This window comes from Bactrocera neohumeralis, chromosome 3, assembly GCF_024586455.1.
Source record: "Bactrocera neohumeralis isolate Rockhampton chromosome 3, APGP_CSIRO_Bneo_wtdbg2-racon-allhic-juicebox.fasta_v2, whole genome shotgun sequence".
In the NCBI taxonomy this organism is placed as follows: Eukaryota; Metazoa; Arthropoda; class Insecta; order Diptera; family Tephritidae; genus Bactrocera; species Bactrocera neohumeralis.
Genome location: NC_065920.1, coordinates 30,754,193 through 30,778,833, shown reverse-complemented (window position 1 = coordinate 30,778,833; position 24,641 = coordinate 30,754,193). Strand labels below are relative to the sequence as shown.

Genomic DNA, 24,641 nt, shown 5'->3' with positions numbered 1-24,641 from the left:
GTTCATTTTTTTTTTTACTTTGGACAGTCCTGTTTACAATAATAACCAAATAATCTTTATATTCTCAAGTACTTTTTAAATAAAACCCGAAAGAAAGAAAATAGATTAAGTTAGCCTTACTTCCAGAAGAAATTGTCAAAGTTATATAATTATTTAAGAACGACTGACTTAACTCCTTAAAAACCAGAATAATCATATAAAAGCAGATGTATTTCTGTCATACTAATTTCTCGTACTGTTGTCTCGCTCAATCCGGACAGCATAAACAAACCACCACTAAAAGTGTCGACCAAAACAAACAAGCTAAGCAAACAACCTGTATACTTGTACTTTCAGCAAGGACTGCTTGCTTTTATTTTTGAAAGAGCTATCTCCCAAAACTGCCACTATTTGTTTACAGTGTCACGTTTTTTAGGTGGAAGCCAACAGGTGTTGTTTACTAACACTAAATTTCACCGGAAAGCGGTCGGTAATACTGTTTATTTCGCAAAACCATGCCAACAACGGTTGCTAGCCGATGCAACCAGAGCAACCGTTGACCATAACAAACATTTGATATTTGGTAGTTTCAATAAAATTTATGCAGTTACAACTAACGTGTAGTATTTCGCGCAAAAATTAGTAAAAGAACTTAAAGCTTCTCGGAGAAAACTAACTAAATTTCGCAATGAGCAGTAACATCCTCAACAGCAATAAGTCGAAGTTCATAATTAACACTTCTGGTGAGTGGTGCGCCAACAAAATATTCCAAATTAAAATTTCATTATAAAAGAGACGCACCGTACCGTGTGGTAATACGTGGAACACAGTGTGGTACAAATCTAAATGTATCGCACTCAAAGACTCTGGAGCTAAATTTGTGGCTACACCAAAGTAAACTGCAGAGCACGAACTGTAGCAGACCGTTCGCAACAGTCACGTGGAGTAACGGTTTACAGTACTTTTTTCGTAACTCCTTATTTATAATTAACCCTATTATCTGAACTGCTCACTGCGTTTCTTGCCTTGAATAACCCTACTAAATTTCTCATCCACTATTCACAGTTGAGTATTTTGCGGCTAGCGTAAGCGGTGGCCCGACTGCTGACGAGCATCTGTCTGCCGTACAGGAGTTCCTCGAGAACGATGAACTGACCGTCATTGCAGCGGTGCATAACAAATCGGATGGCAGCATAAAATTTCATCATCGCATACCTGGTGACGAGGTTTGCTTGCTATTTTACAAGATACCGCAAGCCGGCGGCGGCAAGAGTGGCGCAGCAAACATTTCAGCAGCGAGCAGTGGAGAGGCATACGACCAACCGCTTGGTATTTTGACGCTCGAGGGCGGATTGGTCAAGTCAATTTACAATTCCGTTTCGCGTGTATTCTCACCGCAAGCTGAAGCCAGGGTAAGTTAACGTTGCAATATGGTCACTTTTATGTGCTTTTACAGAGAATATGTAGAGTTTAGTTGATAGCGGCTAAGCTCGGCTTAGTAGTTCCTTCGTACATACATACATACATGCACAGTTAACTTTGTACATGGATAGCAAGTGGAGTTTTTCTCTTACGTATTTCACTTTACTGCTTGGCTTACCGCTTTCCATGCATTAAGCTAGTGCACTTTTATTTTAATTGACACATAACTAGTTTACGGTGCTGTGCGATTTCGCCCGGAGAGATGATATGGGCGTAGAGCAAAGTCGGACGGATGTGTGACTCTGTTTATAATGTTTTACGGTAGTATGCTCACCACACACACACGCACATTGAACATTAAAACTTTAGTTCACAACTTCAACTTCTCACAAAGCTTTAACATGTTCCCACTTTTCTCTTTTGCAAGAAAACTGAATACAGTTCCGAGTTGAGCGGTCTGCTTGAAAATTTACATGTTTCTTTGGGTTCAACTTTGGGTTTACCGCAAAGTGGTGAGTATAAATTAATGCCCATAATTCAGAAACCGCATATCTGCATTACTAATTTGAAGTACTATAAATTTAGTATATATGCCTCATATATAATGTAATACTTAAAATATGTATATGAATTTCTTCCACAGGCATTACTTCACTGAAGGATGAAATTAAACATTGGCGGCAAAAATTAAATCAAAAGTCCAGTTCGCGCATTGACCGTGAAATGTCTCAAACTTTTATTGGCTTACTTGAGAATATTGACAAGCAGATGAGGTAAGTTGCGACCCTTACAAAATAATATACTTCCGCATATGTCGGTTGGCATCGAAAATTGGTTAATAAGCTTCAGTTTAAGTTCAGTTCAGTTCTAAAGCCCAGCCCAAGCCTTTCAAGAAATAACAAAAAGCATTTTACTCGTAATTTGCAGTTGACAAGAATAGTTTCGTAAGCTTAGAATATATATATAATGAATATATGTACATCAGCCTTGGAGCTCACAATAATGAGTCTGTTTCTTAACTTCTAACTATCAATAGCAAATTTGCTGGAAAGTCTGATCTTAACACAAAAATTTGTAGAAACAATAAATACAAGTAAAGTTAACTTCGTTTGCACCGAAGCGACAAAACCCTCCACAAATACAAAATGTTCCATACAAAAACTTAATTTGGCAGTTATATTATAGTGATATGATCTCCAAAATTTCTTTGAAGATTACACCGTTGCCTTTGGCAATAATCCATGTCAAATTTCTTAAAGATACCTTGTAAAATTAAAAGGTTTTCCTTACAAGCACGTGATTCCGTTCGTCCAGTTTGTATGGCAGCTATGTGCCATTGTAGTCCGATATCGGCGGTTCTGATAAAGGCACCTTCTTGAGAAGAAAAGGACGTGTGCAGATTTTCAGACCGATATCTCAAAAACTGGGGGACTAGTTCGCGTATATACAGACTAAATCTACTCAGCTCGTCATGTTGATTATTTATAAATATATTTTATAGGGTCTCCGGGGCTTCCTTTAGGGTGTTACAAACTTCGTGGCAAACTTAATATACCCTTTGAGGGTATTAAAAGCGTAAGAAGAAGAGTTAGGTAACGTAGGATCCCACTTGAACACCAAGTGCAAAGCTCCTAGCCATGGATCACAAGACCTTTACAGACCGTCGAAGAGTTTTCATCCCACAGCAAATTTGTTAAGGTGGTTAGGTTCCCCGAAAGTATGGCTATCAAGGTGTTTCAATATTAATCTAACTGAAAAACGGAGAAGAAGGTTTCTAGATATTTTCACCTCGCCCTTTACATTCGGGATATAATGTGTTACGTAAGACGCAATTATATCCGACCTGTTAGTGTGAATATAAAATAGGACTTGGAATATAAAACCAAAAGGAAATACTTAAATTAAACTTTTTAATGTAGTATCTTAGCGTGCCCGCAGGGTGGACGCTTAAAGGCGGATAGAGCACGTTTCCCCATTTACGCACGCAAAATTACGCTCGGTTTAAGCTTTGAGCGTCCACTCTGCGATCACCCTTAAATATCAACTATAGTGTAGATTAATTATAAGCGTTCAAAATGCAATTTTAAATATTTCGATGATTTTAGTTCGATAGATTATACAAACACCGGCACGAGCATCGAAGAGTTCTTAGACAGCTCACACAATCTTCTAGATGAGCTGTGGCGTTTACCATACCAGTATCCACAGGCACGCATGGCTGACTTATTGGATATCATAGGTAATATATGTTAACGCAGTTTCAGAAAATATTCTTAAAGCCTTTCGTGTTTCTTAAAAAAGGAAATCGACTGATAGCAATATGTGTAGAACAACTGGTAATGGAGGATATATGGAGTTTGAACTCACATCACGTCAACGCGCAAATGAGTCAATGCATTGATACAGCCGAATCCTGGATGCAGCTTTGTGACTCACTTACACGCCTCTTCTGGCCTAATTATGTGCAGCATTCCTGGATTGGTGAGCCACACATGTCTAAGCGAGCACAACAGTTTAAAGAACGGATTTTAGAGATAAAGAATATCCGAAATCTCTACAAACAAATTGCCACCTTATTAGATGATGAAGAGATGCAGAGCATGCTATATGAGACTTCGCCATTTAAAGGTAAAGTATTTCTCTTTCCAGTTATTTAAAGTCAAATAATGCCACCAGTTTATTTGCGCTACAGAAGTCAATATTTTCGATACCACCCCTTTGGGTCAATCGAGGTGGAATAAAGCTTTACAAAATTTTGAACAAGTGCTGCAACCCATTGACGAACGCATTGCCTCTGCACTGAAAGCCCAACTTCATAACCACCTCAGCAATCCACGGCAAGTTATATTCATTTTCTCCAAATATGAAACACTCATACAGCGACCAGCTGTGCTAGAGCTATTGACTATCGAACGAGAACAGTTTCTACAGTCCTTGCAGTTTCTGTTGCAAGATTTGCGAAAAGCAATGTCCGATACAAATATGGAACCTGATACTGGTCATCTGTCGGTGATTTGCAATGAATGCCGTTGGTTGAAGGTCGTGCAATATCAGGTGATGACGTCGAACTCAGCGTTACATGCTAATAGATTTAAAATTTTACTACTAAAACATTATTGGTTTACAGATACAGGAAATTGAGACAGTTAGTCATCTGATCAGTGGACGTGAGGGTTTCGACAAGGTTAACAAGGCAGTGCAAGAGATCAAAGAGGAGACAGAGTCTTTGCTACGCACTAACTTTGAGATTTGGTGTGGACAGTGTTCCACAAACGTGAAGAGTGGAGAGTTAAGGTATTAGCATTCTCGAAAGTATTTCTCTCAAGAGTTTTGTAATAACATTCAACACATTCGTATTACAGATTGCGAGAAGATCAACCGGTGGTTAAGTTCGAGAAGGAAGGTCGACAGTTAATGCGCGTTACATTCAATCCGAAATTGGTTACTTTCTGTCAAGATGTGCGAGAATTCGAAAATCTCGGTTACAACGTGCCTTCAGAATTGCGTTCATCAGCTGCGCATGCCGCCAAATTTATGAGCTATGCACGACGTCTACAACAGATCGCGACATTCCACAATACAATTGGCGATCGCATGATACCATGTGAGAGACCGATCATGTTGAAGAATGCGGTAGAGTTGTCGAAAGTAGTGCAGAGTGAGACGGTGGCCTGGAATGATGAGGAGTCAGTGCAACGTTACATAGATGTGCTGCAAAGTGCTGTTTCGAAGCTATCTGCCGATAACACCCTTCTAGTGGGCTACCATGAGCAGGCCAAGCGATCGGTATGTTGTTACTGTTACTTTTCCGTAACTATTTGTAATAATCATTTATTCTCCACGTTAAATAATCAGGTAATTAAACTAATGAATACCGATTTATTCACACAAAACCAAGTGTGGAAGGATGAAATGCGGCATCTACGCGAGCTGGTGGCAACAATGGAGCGTCAAGGATATACCAACTTGGATGCTTTCAAATTACATTGGGACCATCAGCTCTATAAGGTTTTGGAATACCAGTACATCATCGGCCTTGTAGATATGAATAATAAACTGCCTGATATACACATCGATATTTTATTCAGGTATACTTACCATGTCTAGTCTGATATGAAAGAGCATCTCATGAACTCATTATACTTGTATGGATGTATTTATATGTGAATATCTAAGGGAGAACATTTCCGTTGCAAGAGCATTTGATTGTTTATTCCTTTCTCAGTCTGTCTAATCTAGTATTAAATAAAAAAAATGGTTAGCATGGACAAGCAAGTATACAGTCGTGCTGATCTCTCTAGGCAATACTATTTAATATCTAGTATTGGATGCCATTTGCAAACAATTTATATTTGTTCATTTATAATTTTTGTCTCAGACAACGTCAGCTTTGTTACCGTCCACCCGAAGAAGAGATACGCGAAAAATACTTCACTCAACTTCGACGCTTCATCGAACGACCCAGTAGTTTCCGTGGACTGTCAGATAACAGTACTGAGCTATTCAAAACAATGATTGAAATTAATCGCCGCTATTTCGGGCCACTCTTCGAACGCGCCGAGGAACTATTTCGGAAGCTTGAAGAATTCAAAAAGATCTGGTTGCCTTGGGTGGCATTAGGTTGTGTTGATATCGAGGAGTTATCTGATATACACTTAACAACATCGGAGGACTGGGATCGTGAGTTTAGAGCATGCAAAAATTTCGGTCAAAAGATTGCAAAAATTCAGAAGTAAGCACGGATGTTGAAAAAAATTCACAATTTTATTATAAATTCTACTTGCTCTTTAGCTCCGAAGAGTCTATTGACTGCATCATTATCAACACTTCTCCTTTGCGTTCGGAAATTGAATTGATTAGTCGACGATATTGGGAATCATTGACCAATAGCTTGAGAACAGCTATTGTCAATGACGTCACCGTAGTACAGGAGTTTTTGCAGAACTCACTACAGTTTCTGAATAATGTACCCATGGAAGAGACTTCGATAACTGAGTCTGGCATGAAATACGAGAAAATGATGTCTGAACTACCGAGGGTTAGAGAATATATTTTTACCTTTACCACCATAAGTAATACATATTACTCCTTACAGATATCAGAAACGCTCGATTCGGTAAAAAGTAAAGACGCCTGCCTCGCCGGTTGGTGCAAAGAGCGTGTCACCGCCTTAGCTAATATTCTATTGCAGTGGGAACGGCTACAGCCTCTTATTGAAAATCATGCGGTGGTACTTCAACGTCAAGTCGATATGCTTAAGGATCAAGCGCACTCGCAATTGCAGAATTTACAAAATGAAGCCGAGAAATTTCTGCTTCGCTGGGAATCGACCATCAATGAACTAGAGAGCAATGAAAACGCCACCCTAGAACTTTTTAAAGAACGTCGTGAGCATTGGCAGCAAATAAAGACGAAGAAAGCGCAATTGCTGGAGGAATGCAGTAAATTTAATATGCAATTTCCAACGGAGTTGCTTGCTCCATTCGAGGAAATTGATGAAAAAATGTTGGCACAGTCGAAACAGTGGGAAGTTTATGACAACTATCTTACTGAATTGAACAGCATTACCGATGAAGAGTGGGCCATCTACCGTAGACGGCCTTATGAGCTGAATGAGTTCATCAACAAGTGGGAGGGTTCGGTGCATGCGTCCATCGATCTGCCTTCCAAGCGTATACGTCAAAGTGTGGAGCGGCTGCAGGAGGTTATGCCTATATTACAACAATTACAATCTGATACTTTAACGGAGCGCCACTGGGCTCGCATTTTTATGTTATTGAATAAGCCAGATCCGAAACCTATGCACACCCTGCTTTTGCGTGATGTATTAGAAAATTGCGAAGCTCTCCAACAGGCCTCTGCAGAAATCACAAAACTCGTAAAACAAGCAGCTTCGGAGCAAATTGTTCGTCAAGCCTTAACCGAATTGGATCAGTGGTCTGTAACAGCTAACTTAAAGCTGATAAATCACAACGATTCTGACGGCAAAGCATTACCACTTATTAAGGACTACCAGGAGGTGTTAAATAAAATTGGCGATAATCAGTCCCTATTGCAGTCAGCTAAGAATTCAGCAGCCTTTGAGACATTCTCAGATCAGGCAGACTTATGGGAGAGTCGCTTAAATACATTGGATACGCTTTTAACGAGCTTAAGTCAATCGCAAAGGCGGTAAGAAGCTAAGTGCGCAAAGAAAAAATAATCTTGAAAATTAAATCGTGGTTTTCGGAATAGTTCTCGAAGTTTTTAGTTTCGATCTTAATTAGATGACTCAATCTTATCTATTATCTACTCATACACATTATTTAACTAACAAAATTTTTCTGATATTTTCCTAAATAGTTGGGTGTATCTGGAGCCTGTTTTCGGCGCAGGTACCTTACGCAATGAAGAGGCACTATTCCGCCGCATTGACAAGGATTTTCGCTATGTGATGCGTGAAATTCAAGCGGATCCTCGAGTAATATCACTCACCAAGATTAATAACATATCAAGTATTGTAAATTCACTAGAAACGCAGCTAGCGCGTTGTCAAAACAACCTCACGACCTATATTTTGGTAAGCTTGTATGGTAAGCCACTCACTATACTGCTTCTAATATGCAAAGTCTTCTCCTCGGCTTATATGTAGGACAAGCGAAATTCATTCCCACGCTTTTATTTTCTTGGTGATGATGACTTACTCGAGATATTGGGACAGGCCACAAAGGATGCTGAAATTATACAAAAACATATTAAAAAGCTCTTCCCCGGCTGCCATGGTCTGGGCATAATAAAGTCACTGAGCGATGAACCGACTGTATACACCATACAATCTGTGCAAAGTGCCGAAGGCGATGTGCTGCAATTGCAACAAGTCGTGCCTATGAAGGGCCCCATTGAGGTTGGTGTACAAACAAGACTTTGGCAAAGCAGACAAACACAAAGTTTCCACTTACGACTTTCCACTCACCAATCTTGTTTGACTTTATCCTTCTTCTACTTGCATGCTCCTTTCCGACAGGATTGGCTCAATCACTTAGTTAACTCCATACAGCATACACTCAAGGATGCAATATTTGAATGCTACACTGTCACAGGGGCCGACAAATTCTCCGAGTCGATGCTGCGAAAATACCCCATCCAAGTATTAAGTACCAGTCGCGCCATCCAATTCACCCACGAAGCCGAGAAAGCCATACAGTCTATGTCGTTGCGAAAACTGCATCAGGCGTTGAACACTGAAATAACACACTTCGCCAATATGAAAAACCAAACAAACGACACACTGCTGCAGATTAAACTGCGCGCACTGCTCTTCGATTTGGTGCACTACGCGTCGGTGGTGGAGGGCCTACAGCAGCACAATGTTATGCACAGCACCGATTGGCATTGGCTGAGCCAGTTGAAGTTCTATTTGGCCGGCACTGACGGACGCTTAGTCGTGATGCGTATGGTGTACGCTGAGTTCGAGTACTCGTACGAATTTCTCGGCAATTCCAATAAGCTGGTGAACACCAAGCTGACGCACAAATGTTATCTCATCCTCACACAAGCGATGCATATGGGGCTGGGTGGCAATCCGTTCGGACCGGCTGGCACTGGCAAAACAGAGTGTGTGAAGGCGTTGGGCGCCATGTTGGGTCGCTTAGTGCTGGTTTTCAACTGCGATGAGGTGAGTAAAGAGTGTTGCGTTGTTCACATGGTCTCGGATAAGCAAGATGCTAATACAAGCTTCCTTTTACTATCTTTTCCAACAACAAAACGGCAAAACGGCATACGAATGCAAATTCATACCGCACAATGTATGGTTGGTTGTGGGCTTTTAAATCAGAATGTGGACACTGAATCGATGAACCTAATTTTAACTGGACTGGCGCGATGCGGCGCTTGGGGCTGCTTTGATGAATTCAATCGTCTGCATGAAGCAACGCTCTCGGCAATTTCTATGCTAATACAACCCATACAGATGGCTTTAAAGGATAAGGCCGATGTGGTGCAAATTGGCGAGAGAAACGTAAGTATCTGTGGTCGGAAGCGCTTCATACACTTAAGCTCCATCAAATGCATTTTACTGGTCGTTTGAATGGCTTTGAATACTCATACGAACTAATAAGCTAAAATTCTGAAAAATTCTGCTTATCTGAATTATTAGGCAAAATACTCAATAAGACGTAGTATTGAGGATATGTGTTGCAAAATATAAGGAACCTCGACGAAGCTGTGTAAATCCTTATCTGTTGCATAGAGGTGATAGGTTTGTAACTTTGATTACTCCCAAAACGGATTTTATCTTTCTATATAGCGCCATTTTAAATCGGATAAGTGAAGCACCAACAAATAAAACTTGACTTAAACCGGTTCATATTTTCAAATAGACCTCGGCTCTGTTCCGTCTCTTGACGTTGTATAAAAATTACTACCCCTATTATGGTTTAAAACACCAATCGGTGGAATTGGGAGTGGCCAGAAACGATTCTTTTACATATGGCTCAAGCAGCTCACGACTTCCGGCCTTGGACCAAATATCTTCTGGGTAGCCAAAGAACATCCCTTTAAAAGCGAGCTAAAGAGTGAAGGTGAACCATCTCTCCCCAGAGTTGTGCGCGGTGGGACCCGCCACGTAAAAAACGAACTCAATGTACCTTCGGATGTATATCCGCGTAAGGGGTGTCTTCGCCATTAAAGAAGAAAATAAAGTTAGGTTAGTCACATTATGTAAGCTCAAAATCCCGGAGGTGCATCTACCACTAATGGGGGGAACGTGTCTTCGATCTGCTGTTAAGTACCTGGGAGCTATTGTCAAAAGGTGGGCATTGTCACAAAAGTTAGTTCCTTGGCTCAATGAAACCATATCTAAGCCCATAATTTTCTACGGAAATTTCGTATGATTTCCATACCTTCGAGGTAGGCATTGGACGAAAGGACTGGCTGAAGAGAAGGGGTGATGAGATTTTTTACAAATGGATCAAAGTTTCCGGGGAGGTTTATGGAATTGGGAACTTTCCATCAACTTCAGTTTTACGCAACCTGGCGACTGCATCGTGTTTCAAGCGAAGATAGCTGTCAGAGAGGTAGCAGTAGATCTATTGCTCCGGAGCGCAGACTCCTTCAGAGAGGTGGCCATACTCTCCGATGATAAAGCAGCGATATTAGCCTTAAATACGCTGACTGTGGCTTCAAAACTAGTGAAAGGGTGTCTCCTGCATTAAGTTACATTATGATTAGACTGGTTTGGGTGTTTGTCCACAGCGATATTTCAGGAAACTATATACATAGCTGATGATGTTGCTAGGACAGGCATTTCAACTACAAGAACTGCGGAATGGGAACGGGTAGGAGCTCCGTTGGTTTGGTACTTGACCGCAAGGCCTCAGACCAACACAGCAAGCGTTGGTCAACTCCCACCAGCTGTGCAGTCGCAAGATCCTTCTGGCCCGGTGTAAATCGTAAGAGGTCTAGGGTGCTCTTCTCACTCAGCAAGGTTCTCCTTTCAATGGTTATAAGAATGCCAACTAGATAATGTCCCATCGGTAAGTAGTAAGCAGTTAGTTTGAATATCTTAACAGATGCCAGACGCATCAGCTGTTGAGATAGAAACACTCACACACTCGCAGTACATACTTCTCATGTCGACCACTAATGTAGTAAAACATCATTGAAACCTATCGCTCTTTGAGACAACACAGTAATCAAATCACAAACTCTATTTTAGCTAGCCCTTAAAACTTCGTTTTATACGCTTACATTTGATTTCTTAACATCCTTTCTTTCTTCATTAGGTCAAGCTCAATCAGCATTGCGGCATTTTTGTCACGTTAAATCCAGCAGGCGCCGACTATGGAGGCCGCCAAAAGTTACCCGGGAACATACAAGCGCTCTTTAGGCCAATTGTGATGCAACAACCAGAGCCGTTGGAAATATCACGTGTCATGCTATTTGTGGAGGGATTTCAACACGCCAACGAAATTGCCGAACGCATTGTCGAACTTTTCGATTTGTGCACAAAAATGTTATCCGCCCAACGCCACTATGATTGGGGCTTACGCGAGTTGAAAACCATTTTACTAGCTTGCGGCACTGAACTACGTGCCCAGTTAAGCAACAACAAAAAGCTCAAGAGCATTGACATTACAACAGCAGACACGACGGTTAACAGTTTGAATATGGAAATGTCAACTGTAGTATACATGTTACGCATGTCCATTCTATCGAAACTCCATCTACACGATGTGGCGCGTTTCGATATGTTAGTGACAAACGTTTTTCCGGAAATTGAAAAAGTCACCTTTTGCAAATCTGAGCTGCAACAAGCGTTAGTTGAGGCCTTTGGGAAACTCGGACTCTGCGTCAACGACATGCAAATCGGAAAGGCGCTGCAGTTATATGAACAGCTCAACAAGCGTATGGGAGTGGTGGTAGTAGGACCTCCGGGGTGTGGAAAGTCGACTGTAATCACATTGCTAAGACAAGCTTTGATGTCGACTGCCATGCAATTGACAGCAACCGCTATGACGGCAATGAGCGCGACACAAATCCGACTACATACAATCAATCCAAAATCGATGAGTCGCGTTCAACTGCTCGGTCGCCTTGACCCAGACACGCGTCAATGGATGGACGGCGTGTTGACCAATACGGCTGTAACGGTGAATGCGGAGCCGTCAAATATACACTCGTGGATAGTGTGCGACGGCAGTATTGATCCAGAGTGGATTGAAGCTTTGAATTCCGTGTTAGATGATAATAGGTGAGTGAATGAGTATTAAGGTCATAAGAAGTGGTAAAGTGAGTCAATGAAATGTCAGCGAAAGTGGCTTGCCAAACCAAGTGAGTTAGATAGCACTTAGCGTCTATGTGGCTGATGGACGGTTATGGTGCGTACCAATACCAAAGCATCTGTAAACAAAGCGCGGAAGTATGAAGTTCTGAATCATTCAGATATTAAACACTGTTAACTTTATTAACAGTTCAGGACAGAAATTTAATGTAAAGCAAAATATTATCACACAATTTTATTAAGATATCCCACATACCTGGTGTTACATATATACATACATAGTATGTATGTACGTATGTCACAAAGTCAGTTAAAGAGACGGGAATCAACGAAAGCAAATCTTAGAACAACCAACGGAAATACGAAACGTCTTACATGTAGACTTAAAGGTGACATTAACTGAACACACTGTAGTCTATAGTTAACGGAAAACTGAGTTTTTCATAGGGGATTCCATAAAAGTTAGTATATGGTAGTAAAATACAAAGTGAGGCAATTAAAAACATTTTTGAAAAAGTCTGTCAAATCATCTCTTAAAAATGCCGGGCATGCCGATTAGAGGCGGGCCGTACCGTTTCGTCCAACTTGAGTTCAGTTTAACTGCACAACGCCGAGTTTTTCTACAAGCGTTGGTGTTCCCACAGACAATATACACTCAGTATGTACCATGAAATATGAAAACTTCTGAAATAAGCATCTGTCCTTCACAGGGCTGAACTTGAAACTTTTATGTACATAAGTGATAAAAACTTAGAGGTCGTCATCGACGGAAGGTTCAGAAAACGAAGCTGATTCAACGGGGTTCGGAAAAGCTAGGCAAATGTTAAATTTTTAGTTTTTTGGTTCCTGTCATAGATTTTGTTTATGGATAAGGTCTAAATAAAAGTCACACCTTAACTTGGCAAGCTTTGTCTGCTTTTAACATAGGTAGGTAGCTAGAAATTATGGCTGTCTAACGAGGCATCTAAGCGCATCGTGATACCACCGGGACTAAATCACCGCTCTATTGTCTCCTCTCTGAACCACTTCGTGCATCTGATGAAATTCATCAGTACGAAAAGTTTTATGTGTGCAACCGCCGAGACGTCGTCAAGAAACTCTCGACCAATAGCTGCGATATTTTTCTTATACAAAGCCTTGCATTTGCAAAGGTGTTTTATAGTGTCCTTCTCTTCTAACTTCTTACAGCTTCTACAATAGTCGTTATATGGCGTTTCTAGTAGTTAGATAGTAACATATTATTACTTCTTTAGAGATTTATGTATATAATTCCTTTAAAGTTTTAATTGTCGGCATGTGCGACCCATACTATATTCCATTCATGCCACGTTTGCCTGCTTGTTGAGCAAGACAGAGACAGATTCCACCGAAACTAAGCTATATTTATAACATGTTTTTGATGAAATACATATATATAGTACATTGCAAGTTTATCGGGCACTATGATTTTAGATCCACTAAATGATCAAGGCATTCTTTCACACTAAGAGACTTTAGTGATTTCAAAACCGCCTGGCTATGCTGTCAGAATAAGAAAGCTTTCTTTGATTGCTGTGATATGGGCTTTGAAGCCACTGCAGTGGTCTGGTAGACGGAGGGCGATTTTGGTATCTAGTTTGGTGAAAAAATTCCCACTTTATTATATATTTTGGACTTAAATTATATTCTACAGGATTGCGAAAATTATTAGGGAGAAAAGGAAACTTTCTAAGTAGGTTAATTCCCTTAATGAGAGATGATTTTCTCAGTCTAAGAGCTGATTTCGCCGCCAGTTGTTTACAAATCAAGTCTGTTGGCAGTAAGTGAAAAATGACATTTAGTGTTTGACTTGGCGTTGTTCTAAGAGTTCCACTTATGCAAACACTAACTGCTCTTTGTATTCTTTCCATACGTTTTTCCGCCTTTAAAGATGAGTTTATGAAAATTACATTCAGAAGTCAAGTAATTTCTAAATAATATATTTATACCCTGAACAGGGTATATTAAGTTTGCCACGATGTTTGTAACACCCAGAAAGAAGCGTCGGAGACCCTATAACGTATATATATATATATATGATCAGTATGTTGAGCTGAGTCGATTTAACCATGTCTGTCTGTCCGTCCGTCCGTCCGTCTGTATATATACGAACTAGTCCCTCAGTTCTCAATATATCCTTCTGAAATTTTGCAAACGTCATTTTCTCTTCAAGAAGCTGCTCATTTGTCGGAACGGTCGATATCGGACCACTATAACATATAGCTGCCATATAAACTGAACGATCGGAATCAAGTTCTTGTATGGAAAACTTTCACATTTCACAATGTATCTTCACCAAATTTGGTATAGATTATTTTCTAAGGCAACAATGTAATCTCCGAAAAAATTGTTCAGATCGGATTACTATAGCATATAGTTTCCATACAAACTGAACACATAGTTACTAAAAGAAATGCACCTGTGAAGGGTATATTAGCTTCGGTGCAGCCGAAGTTAACATTTTTTCTTGTTTTCTTTAAATTAGAGCAGATTTCTTTTAGTAATGATGACTCGCCCCTTGGCGAGTTTATATTTATTTTCGTCAAAATAATTCTTCGGATAATTTTAGAATATTTGTCCGATGGATAGATTTTTTCGGATTTTAGGATACAATATTATTATAATGAAACACTTAAAAACTAAGCTTTAACTTACAGTTTGAAGATTATAAAACAAAATTATATGTAAAATGATGCGTCGCATATTGCATTTAAATGTTTTAAGCACTAAAGCGTTTTCTCTTTAATACATAAAATATTAAAACTTTACCCTTAAATACGATTTCCGAAATCAACAATATCATTCTTAAACATATTCTCTCCCTCGTGAAAACGGTTAATGTGTATGCGAATCAGCGAATTCATTCATTAAATTCGCCGTAATGAAATGCGAGTGAATGTAGGAGGTGAGGTTGTGTGTTGAGGTTATGTGAATATGAAAATATCAATTTATCGGCAGCGCCTGCTGAACAACAATAAAGAATACTTAATCCTAAGGCTAATTGCAAGTAAAAAAGTTGTTTATAAAACGATTGCATTTGAAGGATTTTGCTTGCTTTTAGCTTAAATTCGCATCGCCACGCTTCTGCTGTTGTCGCCTACGGTACTAAGAGCCTTTGTTGGCTGCATAGTGTTGCATTTGCTGTTGCTGCTGATGATGCGCATGTGTGGCTGGCAGTGGCGGTGGTAGCGGGGCATGTGTGCGCATCTGTGACATGTGCGCCTGTGGCGCCATGTGCTGGAACATACTGCACTGTTGTTGATGCAAGTGATGTGCGTGCGCATGCGCATTCTGGAAGTGGTGTGGCGCAGCAATTATGTCGGTGGAAGTGTGTAAAATAATTTCTGGTTCAATTATTGCTAAATCACGATCTTCAGCCACGTTGGTCGGTCGCGGAGCGCGTGGCAACTGAGAGTTCGCAGTAACAGGCGTTGATCTGGCTGACGTTTCCGCATTATATTCCTGTTTGATCGGATGGTATTCCTGTTTAATGCCATTGGTGGGATACAATGAAGCGCCTAAGTTTTGATGTAAAATCGGATGGCATAATTGTGGCATTAGCGATACACCAGCAATGGGTAGAGGGTGGTGTGCGAAATTCGGTGGTGGATAGAGTAGACCTTTATTCAGTTGCGTCATGCGCGTAACCGGTGGCTGTTGGTGTATATTACCACTCACTGCTGAGGCACTTGACACCGCCGCTGCACTAAGCGCTGCGGTTGTTGCGTTAGCAAGCCCGTTAGTGGACGACGTATGGCTGGCATTATGGCTAGGTGTGCTCACCCCAACGCTGATACGTTGACGGCTGCTATTTTGGGAGGGAGCGCCAGCATCGGGGGGCAACGGATCCGAAATGATAATCTCCGGTTCAACAGGCACTGGTGGTACGTTCGCAAATTCGACTTGCAGCGACTCTTCGCTGATAATACCCTTTTTACGCTCTTTACGTATCTTATCACGTAATTTCTCCAACTGTCGAAAGGCTTCGTTGGCGCGTCGTGCTTTTTTCCTATCACGATCGCGTTCCTGTTCCATACGACGGTACTCGGGGTTGAGGCGCTTCATGCGCTTTCGTTCACGATCGCGTTCGCGCATCAACATCTTATTGCGTGCCTCCTCCTCAGGGGTGAGCTGGAAATAAAAATGAGTTGAGAAAATATTTAATTACTAAATTTTGACAAGCAACTGAAATCAGTCTTCGAAATCTAATTCATATTAACTTATTTGCAGATTGCTTACGCTGCCTTCAGGTTGGCGCATACAATTCGGCAACAATGTGAACTTTATTTTCGAGACCGATGACGTACGACACGCTTCGCCAGCGACCATATCGCGCATGGGCATTGTGAACATGAAGTAATAATTTTGAGAAATCTCTACTTTTATGTCAATTTATGTATGTTCGCTCTTATAATAGCGCGGCCGACTTTCCACGTACAGAAATACTGGACTCCATGCTAACCAAGATCGAGTTTGGCGATTTGCTGCGCAACTATATTGATGATCAGTTCAAGCCAGCCGCACAATGGGTCGAAAAGGAGTATCTCTAGTAAGTCTTTCAGAACAAAAATATTTTCAAGCCCATATTTATGTAACCTTACACATAAACCCTCAGCTCTTTACCCGCTCTAGACACATGGAATTTACTAAGCACTCTGCTGCTGATGCTGCGCGACGTACAGAGGCGTGATGAGTTCTGTGTAACATTATGCCGCGCTCTTTATGGATTTCTGCCCCCCGAACGCCACAACGAACTCGCAAATTATATATTCGAACGCGCCAATATTTACATCGGCAATCCGAATCATGCTGAACTGGCCTACTTTGAAAAAGAACGCGGTGTGATTGAGTTCTACGAGTCAGAGAACTTACCGTTAGTAGGCGTTAGCGGCGCGGTACAGCTCATACAAACTGCCGCTGTCAAATCTTATTTGAGTACTTTACGCAGCTACTTAAGCGCACCCGCCAACACACCGTTTCTCATTGTGGGCCCCACAGGAGCGGCCAAGACGCTGTTGATGCAGCAGGCTGTACAGGAATATGCCGGCTATGATTTAATTGTCATTAACTGTTCGATGCAACTAACCCCCGCCTACGTTTTGCATTGCTTGAAGCAGGTAGCTTTACTAAATTTTCGACAATTTATACCCTTTTAACGGTTAATATTTCTTACCAGAACTGTGTCATTGTGAGCGGCCTGCGTGGCCGCGAATTCAAAGCAAGACAAACACGTGTGGTTTTGTTTCTGAAAAATCTGGATCTTTGTAATTTTGACACTTGGGGCACAAGTGATGTCATGGAACTACTACTGCAGTTGGTGCAACGTGCCGGTTTCTACGCAGACAATTTGGAATGGGTACATGTTAGTGGTGTGCAAATTTGTGGTTCGGTTTCACAGGCCACGACGTTAGTAATGAGTGGGGGACTGCATAAGCTACCGCCACGTTTTCTGGCGATAAACAAATTTCTGCGCGTCAGTTACCCGACCGATGCAGATATGTTGACAATCGTGCAGAGCCAGTTGGAACCCATAATGGCAAGCGGACACTTTAAAATGGCGGGAGTGAACGTGCAGTATGTGGTTGAGGGACTCTTGGAATTATTCAAGAAAGTAAGCTTGCTTATTAGAATATATTAATAGATATATAATATATCATTTCTTAACACGCAGGTGCGTGCTACTTTCTCTGCATCGTCCCACGTGTGGGAGCATTATAATTTCAATCCAAAGTTTATAATGCAGTTACTGCACAATCTTAAATATTATCCCGCTGACGCTTTCAACGAGGTAACTAAGTTAACATGGAATCCAAAAAACCGCTTTATAACTGTATAATTTTAACTAATTCAGGCTTTATGTGCGGAAGTGATATCTATATTTGAAGATCGCTTGGCCAGTGCGTCAGATGTGCATGAATTTCAGAGCATCTTCAGACAGACAATGCGTAAATTCTATGGCAGAGAGGTAACCACACACAACTAAAGATTTCTATAACGGTGCAATTTCAATTTATAAACACGCTACTCTATTTTAAACACACAGAAGGTATTCTTCGTGCCCAGGTCGACGAAGCACAACGCTGAGCTCCGCGCGCTCGCACACGACGAGTGGTTAGAAGAGTTGCAGAAGCAGACAACAATTTGCAGTAAATTTTAATAAACATTCGCTCATTAATACGACCGTATATACATATACTAAGTTTTGGCTATTTAGATGCCGAGTCCTTCGTGATAGACCAACCGATTACCAGAGAGCTACTTGATTTGACAGCAAAAGTGGCACGAGTGCTGGCGCGTGATGAGACACATCTGCTGATGCTGTCGCGCCCTGGTGGCAGGCATGTGGATGCGCTCTACGCGGCAGCCAATTTGCAGCAAGCCAAAATTTATATCACACAAGGAGGACCTGGATATGGCATACAAGATTTCTACAACGACTTAAAATTGGTAAAATTAGCAACTAATGCTTGGTAATTTCTCACTTATGTAAAACAAAAATCGTACACAGGCCATGCAAACTGCAGCGCTTGAGAATCAGTGCACTATACTACTCATAGAACACTGCTGGATCACGTTTGCGCCGGATATCTTAAAACCAATTGAAGCGCTGCTTGAAGGCAGCGAAATACTGAACTTATTCGGCGAAGATCTGGAATCTATAGCAAGTTCACTTAAGCATGCTGCACAGTTGGAGGATTTTCAGGAATCTATAAGCGCCTACTTTTTGAAAAGTGCAGTTATTGTGCGAAGTATTTACTGTTTTTGATTAAAAATAATTTATAATTACAGAGGCTACGAAAAATTTGCACCTCATTATCGCACTGGATCCAGCTAATACCGCACTTAACGGGTTGTTTAGCAAGTTTCCGGCGCTTTACCGTAACATGGAGTTGTATTTCATACGTGCTCCCTCCACCGAAACGCAGAATCAATTGCCGAAGAAATGTATTGAAATGCTTGGTGAGGCCACGGGCAGCAGAGGCGCTGTGCCTGTATTTTCCTACTTCACCGATGCTGTGGAAAGCTTGGTAATGCAGCAGGCACCGAAGCGTTATTATCAACTGATATGCTCCTACTATTATATTTACACCAATTTTGCAAAGGACATAAAAAAGAGGCTGGTCAAATTACAGGTAAATCCATCTCCACTAACTTATGCGCTCTAAAGAAACTCAAACTGTGCTCCAACTTCACTTTAACACAGCATGGCGTTGACAAACTGGCCGAGGCGCACAACGTTGTAGACACGCTCAAGTCGAACGCCAGTCAACAAGAGGAGGCGCTCGCTGATAAACGTAAACTGGCCAACGATGCGCTCGAAATGATTTCGGCAACTATGCGTAGTGCCAACGATCAGAAAACCAACATGCTGGAACTGAAGAAAAAGACACAGGAAAGCAGCGAACAACTGAAAGAGCGCCAGAAGGAGATACAAAAGGAACTGGCCGAAGTAGAACCCATACTCGCAGAGGCCAGCACGGCAGTGGGTCAAATAAAATCGGAAGCGCTCTCCGAGATACGCTCACTACGTGCACCACCCGATACTATACGTGACATACTTGAGGGCGTCTTGCGGCTGATGGGTATACGTGATACTTCGTGGAATAGTATGAAGACTTTCCTGGCGAAACGTGGTGTGAAAGAAGATATACGTTCATTGGATCCGGCACATATAAATCCGGATAATTGTGCCGCTGTAGAAAAGTTATTGGATGCGAAAGCAGAATCCTTTGAGATGAAGAATGCCAAACGCGCTTCTGCCGCTGCGGCACCACTTGCCGCCTGGGTGAAGGCGAGCGTGCGCTACTCGAAGGTCATACAAAGCATACGTCCACTTGAGCGCGAACAAAACGAACTACAGCGCAACTTAGACGTAGCCGAAGGTGAAATGCAAAGCTTAATGAGCGGCTTAGATGATGTGGACAATCGCGTAAAGCAGTTGTCAGCTAAGCTGAATGCTTACACACAGGAAGCAGCAGTGCTGGAGATTAAGCTAGACGATGCGCGTAAAACCCTGCATGCAGCCGAGGTGCTAATTGAGAAACTTAACTCTGAGTTCCATACATGGAGCATCCAGCTGGAGGAATATAAGACATCACATAAAACACTGGACACCAAATCGCTGTTGATTGCGCTAGCTATCAACTACTTTTCACATCTGACTTTGGAGCGCAGAAGGTAACATTTTATGCATATTTCAGTTGGCAACCACTTTTTTACTACTTCAACAAATTTCAGCTTCAGTATGGATCGTCTACTTGGCGAACTGCAGTTGCGGCCATTTGATCTACGTAAGAGCTTACTCACTGAGCAGGAACAAATTATATGGGAGAGTATGGGTCTCGCATCTGATGCGCAGATAATCGAAAACGCTGCGTTACTACGTCAAATGGTTGACCTGCCTTATGGCAGCTGTCCCATACCTTTGGTGCTGGACCCCACACAGACAGCCATCAAATGGTTGGAGGAATATTTGCGCTCCAAAGCCAGACCTTACGACATTACTACGCAAAACAATGAACGTTTGAGCTACATGCTTGAACTGGCCGTCCGTTTTGGCAAAGTTCTCGTGGTGCAGGATTGTCAACAGATGCGTCCGCCACTGCTACAATTATTGCTTGGACGCTTTTTCGTCAAGTTCGGCAAGAAACAGGTAGAAGTGGGATCAAAAATGATAGATCTACATGAACAATTTCAGCTTGTACTCTTTACGAAGACTAATAAGTTGAACATTCAACCTGAAACTTTGAGCTATTTGACTTGTATACCTTTTACCGTTACCGCGATTGGCCTAGCGGATCAACTCATGTCAAAAGCAATAGTTTTGAAGAATCCAGAACTGGAACGTAAACGTATAGAACTGTTGAAAAATGAAGGTGTGCTCTTGAAGCAACGCATCGAATTGGAGGACAAACTGCTGGAAGAGCTCTCAACGGCGCAAGGTGACATTTTGAAGAATGACATGCTATTGAGCACACTCAATGAAGTCAAAGAGAGTAGCAATGTCATTGATAAGTCACTTAAGGAAAGTGCGCGCGTGAAAGAGTCACTACTTTCAGACTTTACGAATCTACGAGGGCTTTGCACTCAATCAGCGAAATTTTACATGGAACTCACCGTAACGTACGAATTGCCAGCCTTAGCGTACATTCAACTATTTCTGAACTCACTGCACACATTTGAAACTAACAACGCCGTTTCTTCAAGCGAAAAACGAATCTATGAGCAGTTGGTCACAGCGACCTTTCAATACTTGGCCCGCGCAATATCGCGTTCCAGCCATTTAACGTTGGCGTTATATGTGTGTAAATGCGCCTATCCAGAGCGCATACCTGCTGCTGAATGGGAAATGTTCGTTACGAACTTTATGGTCGCAGCTGACGCCAGCATGGGCAGCGCAGATTTGGGCTCAGCACAAATGCCCGATTATATGTCCCAAGAAGCAGTACTTAAACTGAGGATTTTGCTGACGCAAGTGCCACAACTACAAGAGCAGTTGCAATTACAGAAGGATTACGCCTGGCGGAGTTTTATAGTAGATCAGCTGCAGGACATTCCAGGTAGTTATTGTGAATTTCGCGAATCAAGTTTTGCTTTTATTTTAATGCACAAAAAAACTGCTTCTAAATTTTCTAGGAGACATCCAATCCGTCTTTCATCGGGTGCTTATAGTGCAGATATTTCGAGCAGACCTTTTGTTCTTGCAGTTACGACGCACAGCTGTTGATATATTAGGAATTTCCCCAGATGCTGTGCCACAGCCAACTGTAGATCAACTTGCCGATGAAAACACTGAAAACAAACCCATTCTTGTAATTACACAAACAGAAAATGATCCAGGCACTGAAATTAGGAATGCTGCGATCAAAAAAATCGGATTGGAAAAATATACAGAACTTTCCGTTGGGCGTGGTATGGAACGTCGAGGACTAGAAGCTGTGCGACAAGCAGCTGAGGTCGGCAAGTGGATTTGCATAAAAAATGTGCATCTAGTGCCAGATTGGTTGTCAGAGCTAGATCGTGAACTTGAGCTTTTGAAAAAACGTGATGGCTTTCGCTTATGGCTTACTTGTGAATCAACAAGTGGCTTCAATGAGACGATTATGTACAAGTTTGTAAAAATATTGTATGAGTTTCCAAACGGCATTAAGCAAAAGGTTCGTCGCATGTTACAAAACTTTATGATAAGTGAATATCGTAGCATTTCGAAGGACCCTAAGCTAGTTAAAATACGAATTGTGATTTTCATCGTTGCTGCCGTACTGCAGGAGCGGCGCAAGTTCATACCACAGGGTTGGTCCAAATACTACGAGTTTGGTGAGGCCGATTTGAAAGCTGCAATGGAAGTACTGTTATGGTTGGATAAAACTATGAGCAGTGGGCGTTGCGATTGGACGATTTTGCAACGTTTGTGTGAGAATGTAGCTTTTGGAGGGCGCATAAGCAACTCACGCGATATAAAAGTGTTGCAACGGTATTTAGAAGAGTTTTGTTCAGCTGAAGTTTTAAGCAATCGTTGGAGCCCATTAAATGCGAAAGTTATTGTACCCACAAGTTCACAAGTGCTCGATTATATCAGCGCAATTTCGAAATTTCCCGATTCGGATGAACCAGAAGTATTTCACTTGTCAAACTATACAAACATCAATCGTGAAATTGAACATTCTAAGAATATTATTAACGAGTTACGAGCTTCTTACTACAAGAAAGCCGATAGTGCAGAAGAATCAGCTGAACGTGAACAGGAAAGCACTGACTTGAAGAAATTAGAAAAGCAAATTAAACCGATATTGGCACTTTGGAAAAAACTAGCTGTTGTAAGTTTAGACCGAAATTATATTTAATTGTATACACTATTATCTTTATGCCACAGAAATGTACAATTCAAAAAACTCTCGAGGATATGAATGCTTCTTCGCAACTTGCATCACCATGGCAATTATTCATTGCTACAGAATTAAGAACAGCAGCCAAGTGTTTCCAAGAGGTGCACCATACGCTGTCACTCGTACATAATTGGCTCAAGGCTGGTTCTAAAAATACCAAAACCGCTGTAGACTTTAATTTATTACAAACCCTGGCGGAAAATCAAGTAATTATAAATATTTTTATTTTTCCACTTGTTATACAATTGAAATTTTCAGATACCGGCCTCTTGGCTACGCTGCTGGTGTGGCCCAACAACAGCAATTGATTACATACGCGGCCTAGTGTTACGTGCACAAGCCGCAGAAGTGCGTTATCGTTCAGACATTCACTTGGAATTTGGCCAGAAAATAGACCTGTCCACTGTTTTCAATAGCGGCACTTTATTCTCTAGCCTCAAGCTGACAAACTCAGTACAAATGAAAACGTCTTGTAAGGATCTTCAGCTAGTCGCCAACGTAGTAAACAACAGTTTGGAACACGGTGGACAAGCAGTCGGTTCTATTATTACCGTAGCACCGCTGAAGGTAATTAAAATTATTCAACTGTCTGCACACTTGTTTATTTTGTTTTGGGGTAAACAATTAGACGATGGCGTTTTCCTGTTGTAGCGGTTTTACTTTTGTTCTCTTTTTCCACTCACCTTTCCCATTTTGGCCATAAAATGATACTCCACTTTTAAACAGATTATATATTCCTTCTATAAAAGAAAATATACAGTTTTTAGGCTTTTTGCCTTGAAAATCAAGGAATTTGCAGATATTTTAACTGGCTGGTCGTCTAGGTTTTGCTTTTGATTGACAGTTCGGCAAATTGGCTGACAAATATTGTAATAGATTACATTTTTTTACTTATGTTGCCACACTTGTAAAAATTAAAAATTTTATAAAACCTATTTTCTTTACATAAATATATTCAAATATTCCTTTAATAATTTTTTAGGTGGATGGTGCAGTTTTCACTTATGGAAAACTTACAATAAAAGCAAATGCAGATAGTCGATCACTGGATTATAAGTCTCCTGAAATTTCATTTACCTTTACACTCAACACCAATGCTGAGGACAAAACGACTATACAAAAACCCGCTGCTGGTTTTCTGAAATTACCCCTATACTCAAATGTTAGTCGTGAAAAATTGCTTTGCTTGGTAGACATTCCAACTACTGAAGCTGCGGATTTGGTGCTATTATCTGGAGCAGCACTCATTGTTCCTGATTTCTAGGTAATCAGGAATCAGCGAAAATATTTTTACTTAATTACTTGCAAATATTTAAATTGTTGTTAGTGGGCGTATTACAATTAATATAATAAATTAACATTGAGAACTAGTATAAAAATATTTCTCATTTTAATAAATTGGTACCGAATGTATTTTTGTCATGAAATCAGATTCTCCTGTCGTAAGATGTTTCCAGAGAACGTGTATCATATAATATATTACGAATGGATATCTGGACATCTGCATCAATGTAAAAGATTAAAAGGATGGTAAATGGCTAAGTATTTACAATTTTTTTTTTAATATTTTAGCTACT

At 41.0% G+C, this 24,641-nt stretch overlaps 2 protein-coding genes across 2 annotated transcripts; one reads left to right on the top strand and one right to left on the bottom strand.

Annotated features, from left to right (window-relative positions):
* The first annotated feature begins 627 nt into the window (after positions 1-627).
* LOC126753111 (cytoplasmic dynein 2 heavy chain 1) lies at positions 628-24,437 on the top strand. Its single transcript, XM_050464285.1, has 34 exons — positions 628-722; positions 1,045-1,391; positions 1,829-1,913; positions 2,045-2,174; positions 3,507-3,640; positions 3,703-4,029; positions 4,094-4,455; positions 4,529-4,695; positions 4,764-5,187; positions 5,257-5,489; positions 5,780-6,133; positions 6,193-6,439; positions 6,497-7,572; positions 7,744-7,960; positions 8,033-8,284; positions 8,405-9,055; positions 9,215-9,397; positions 11,163-12,130; positions 16,409-16,534; positions 16,596-16,727; positions 16,794-17,295; positions 17,355-17,789; positions 17,850-17,966; positions 18,030-18,143; positions 18,222-18,324; positions 18,393-18,625; positions 18,687-18,909; positions 18,968-19,311; positions 19,383-20,356; positions 20,417-21,738; positions 21,815-22,995; positions 23,052-23,270; positions 23,323-23,631; positions 24,047-24,437. Exons 1-34 carry the CDS (start codon positions 668-670, stop codon positions 24,326-24,328), a joined length of 12,828 nt encoding a protein of 4,275 aa, XP_050320242.1. The 5' UTR covers positions 628-667; the 3' UTR covers positions 24,329-24,437.
* LOC126753117 (uncharacterized) lies at positions 14,670-23,918 on the bottom strand. The gene is made up of 2 exons (XM_050464300.1): positions 23,748-23,918; positions 14,670-16,309 (listed from the first exon to the last, which is right to left on the bottom strand). Exons 1-2 carry the CDS (start codon positions 23,763-23,765, stop codon positions 15,284-15,286), a joined length of 1,044 nt encoding a protein of 347 aa, XP_050320257.1. The 5' UTR covers positions 23,766-23,918; the 3' UTR covers positions 14,670-15,283.
* Positions 24,438-24,641: the final 204 nt, after the last annotated feature.

Coding starts and splice junctions, on each gene's coding strand:
- LOC126753111 (XM_050464285.1), top strand. CDS start 668: ATGAGCAGTAACATCCTCAACAGCAATAAGTCGAAGTTCATAATTAAC. Junction 6,440..6,496: donor TGATGTCTGAACTACCGAGG/GTTAGAGAATAT, acceptor TACTCCTTACAG/ATATCAGAAACGCTCGATTC. Junction 18,910..18,967: donor AAGCGCCTACTTTTTGAAAA/GTGCAGTTATTG, acceptor TTATAATTACAG/AGGCTACGAAAAATTTGCAC.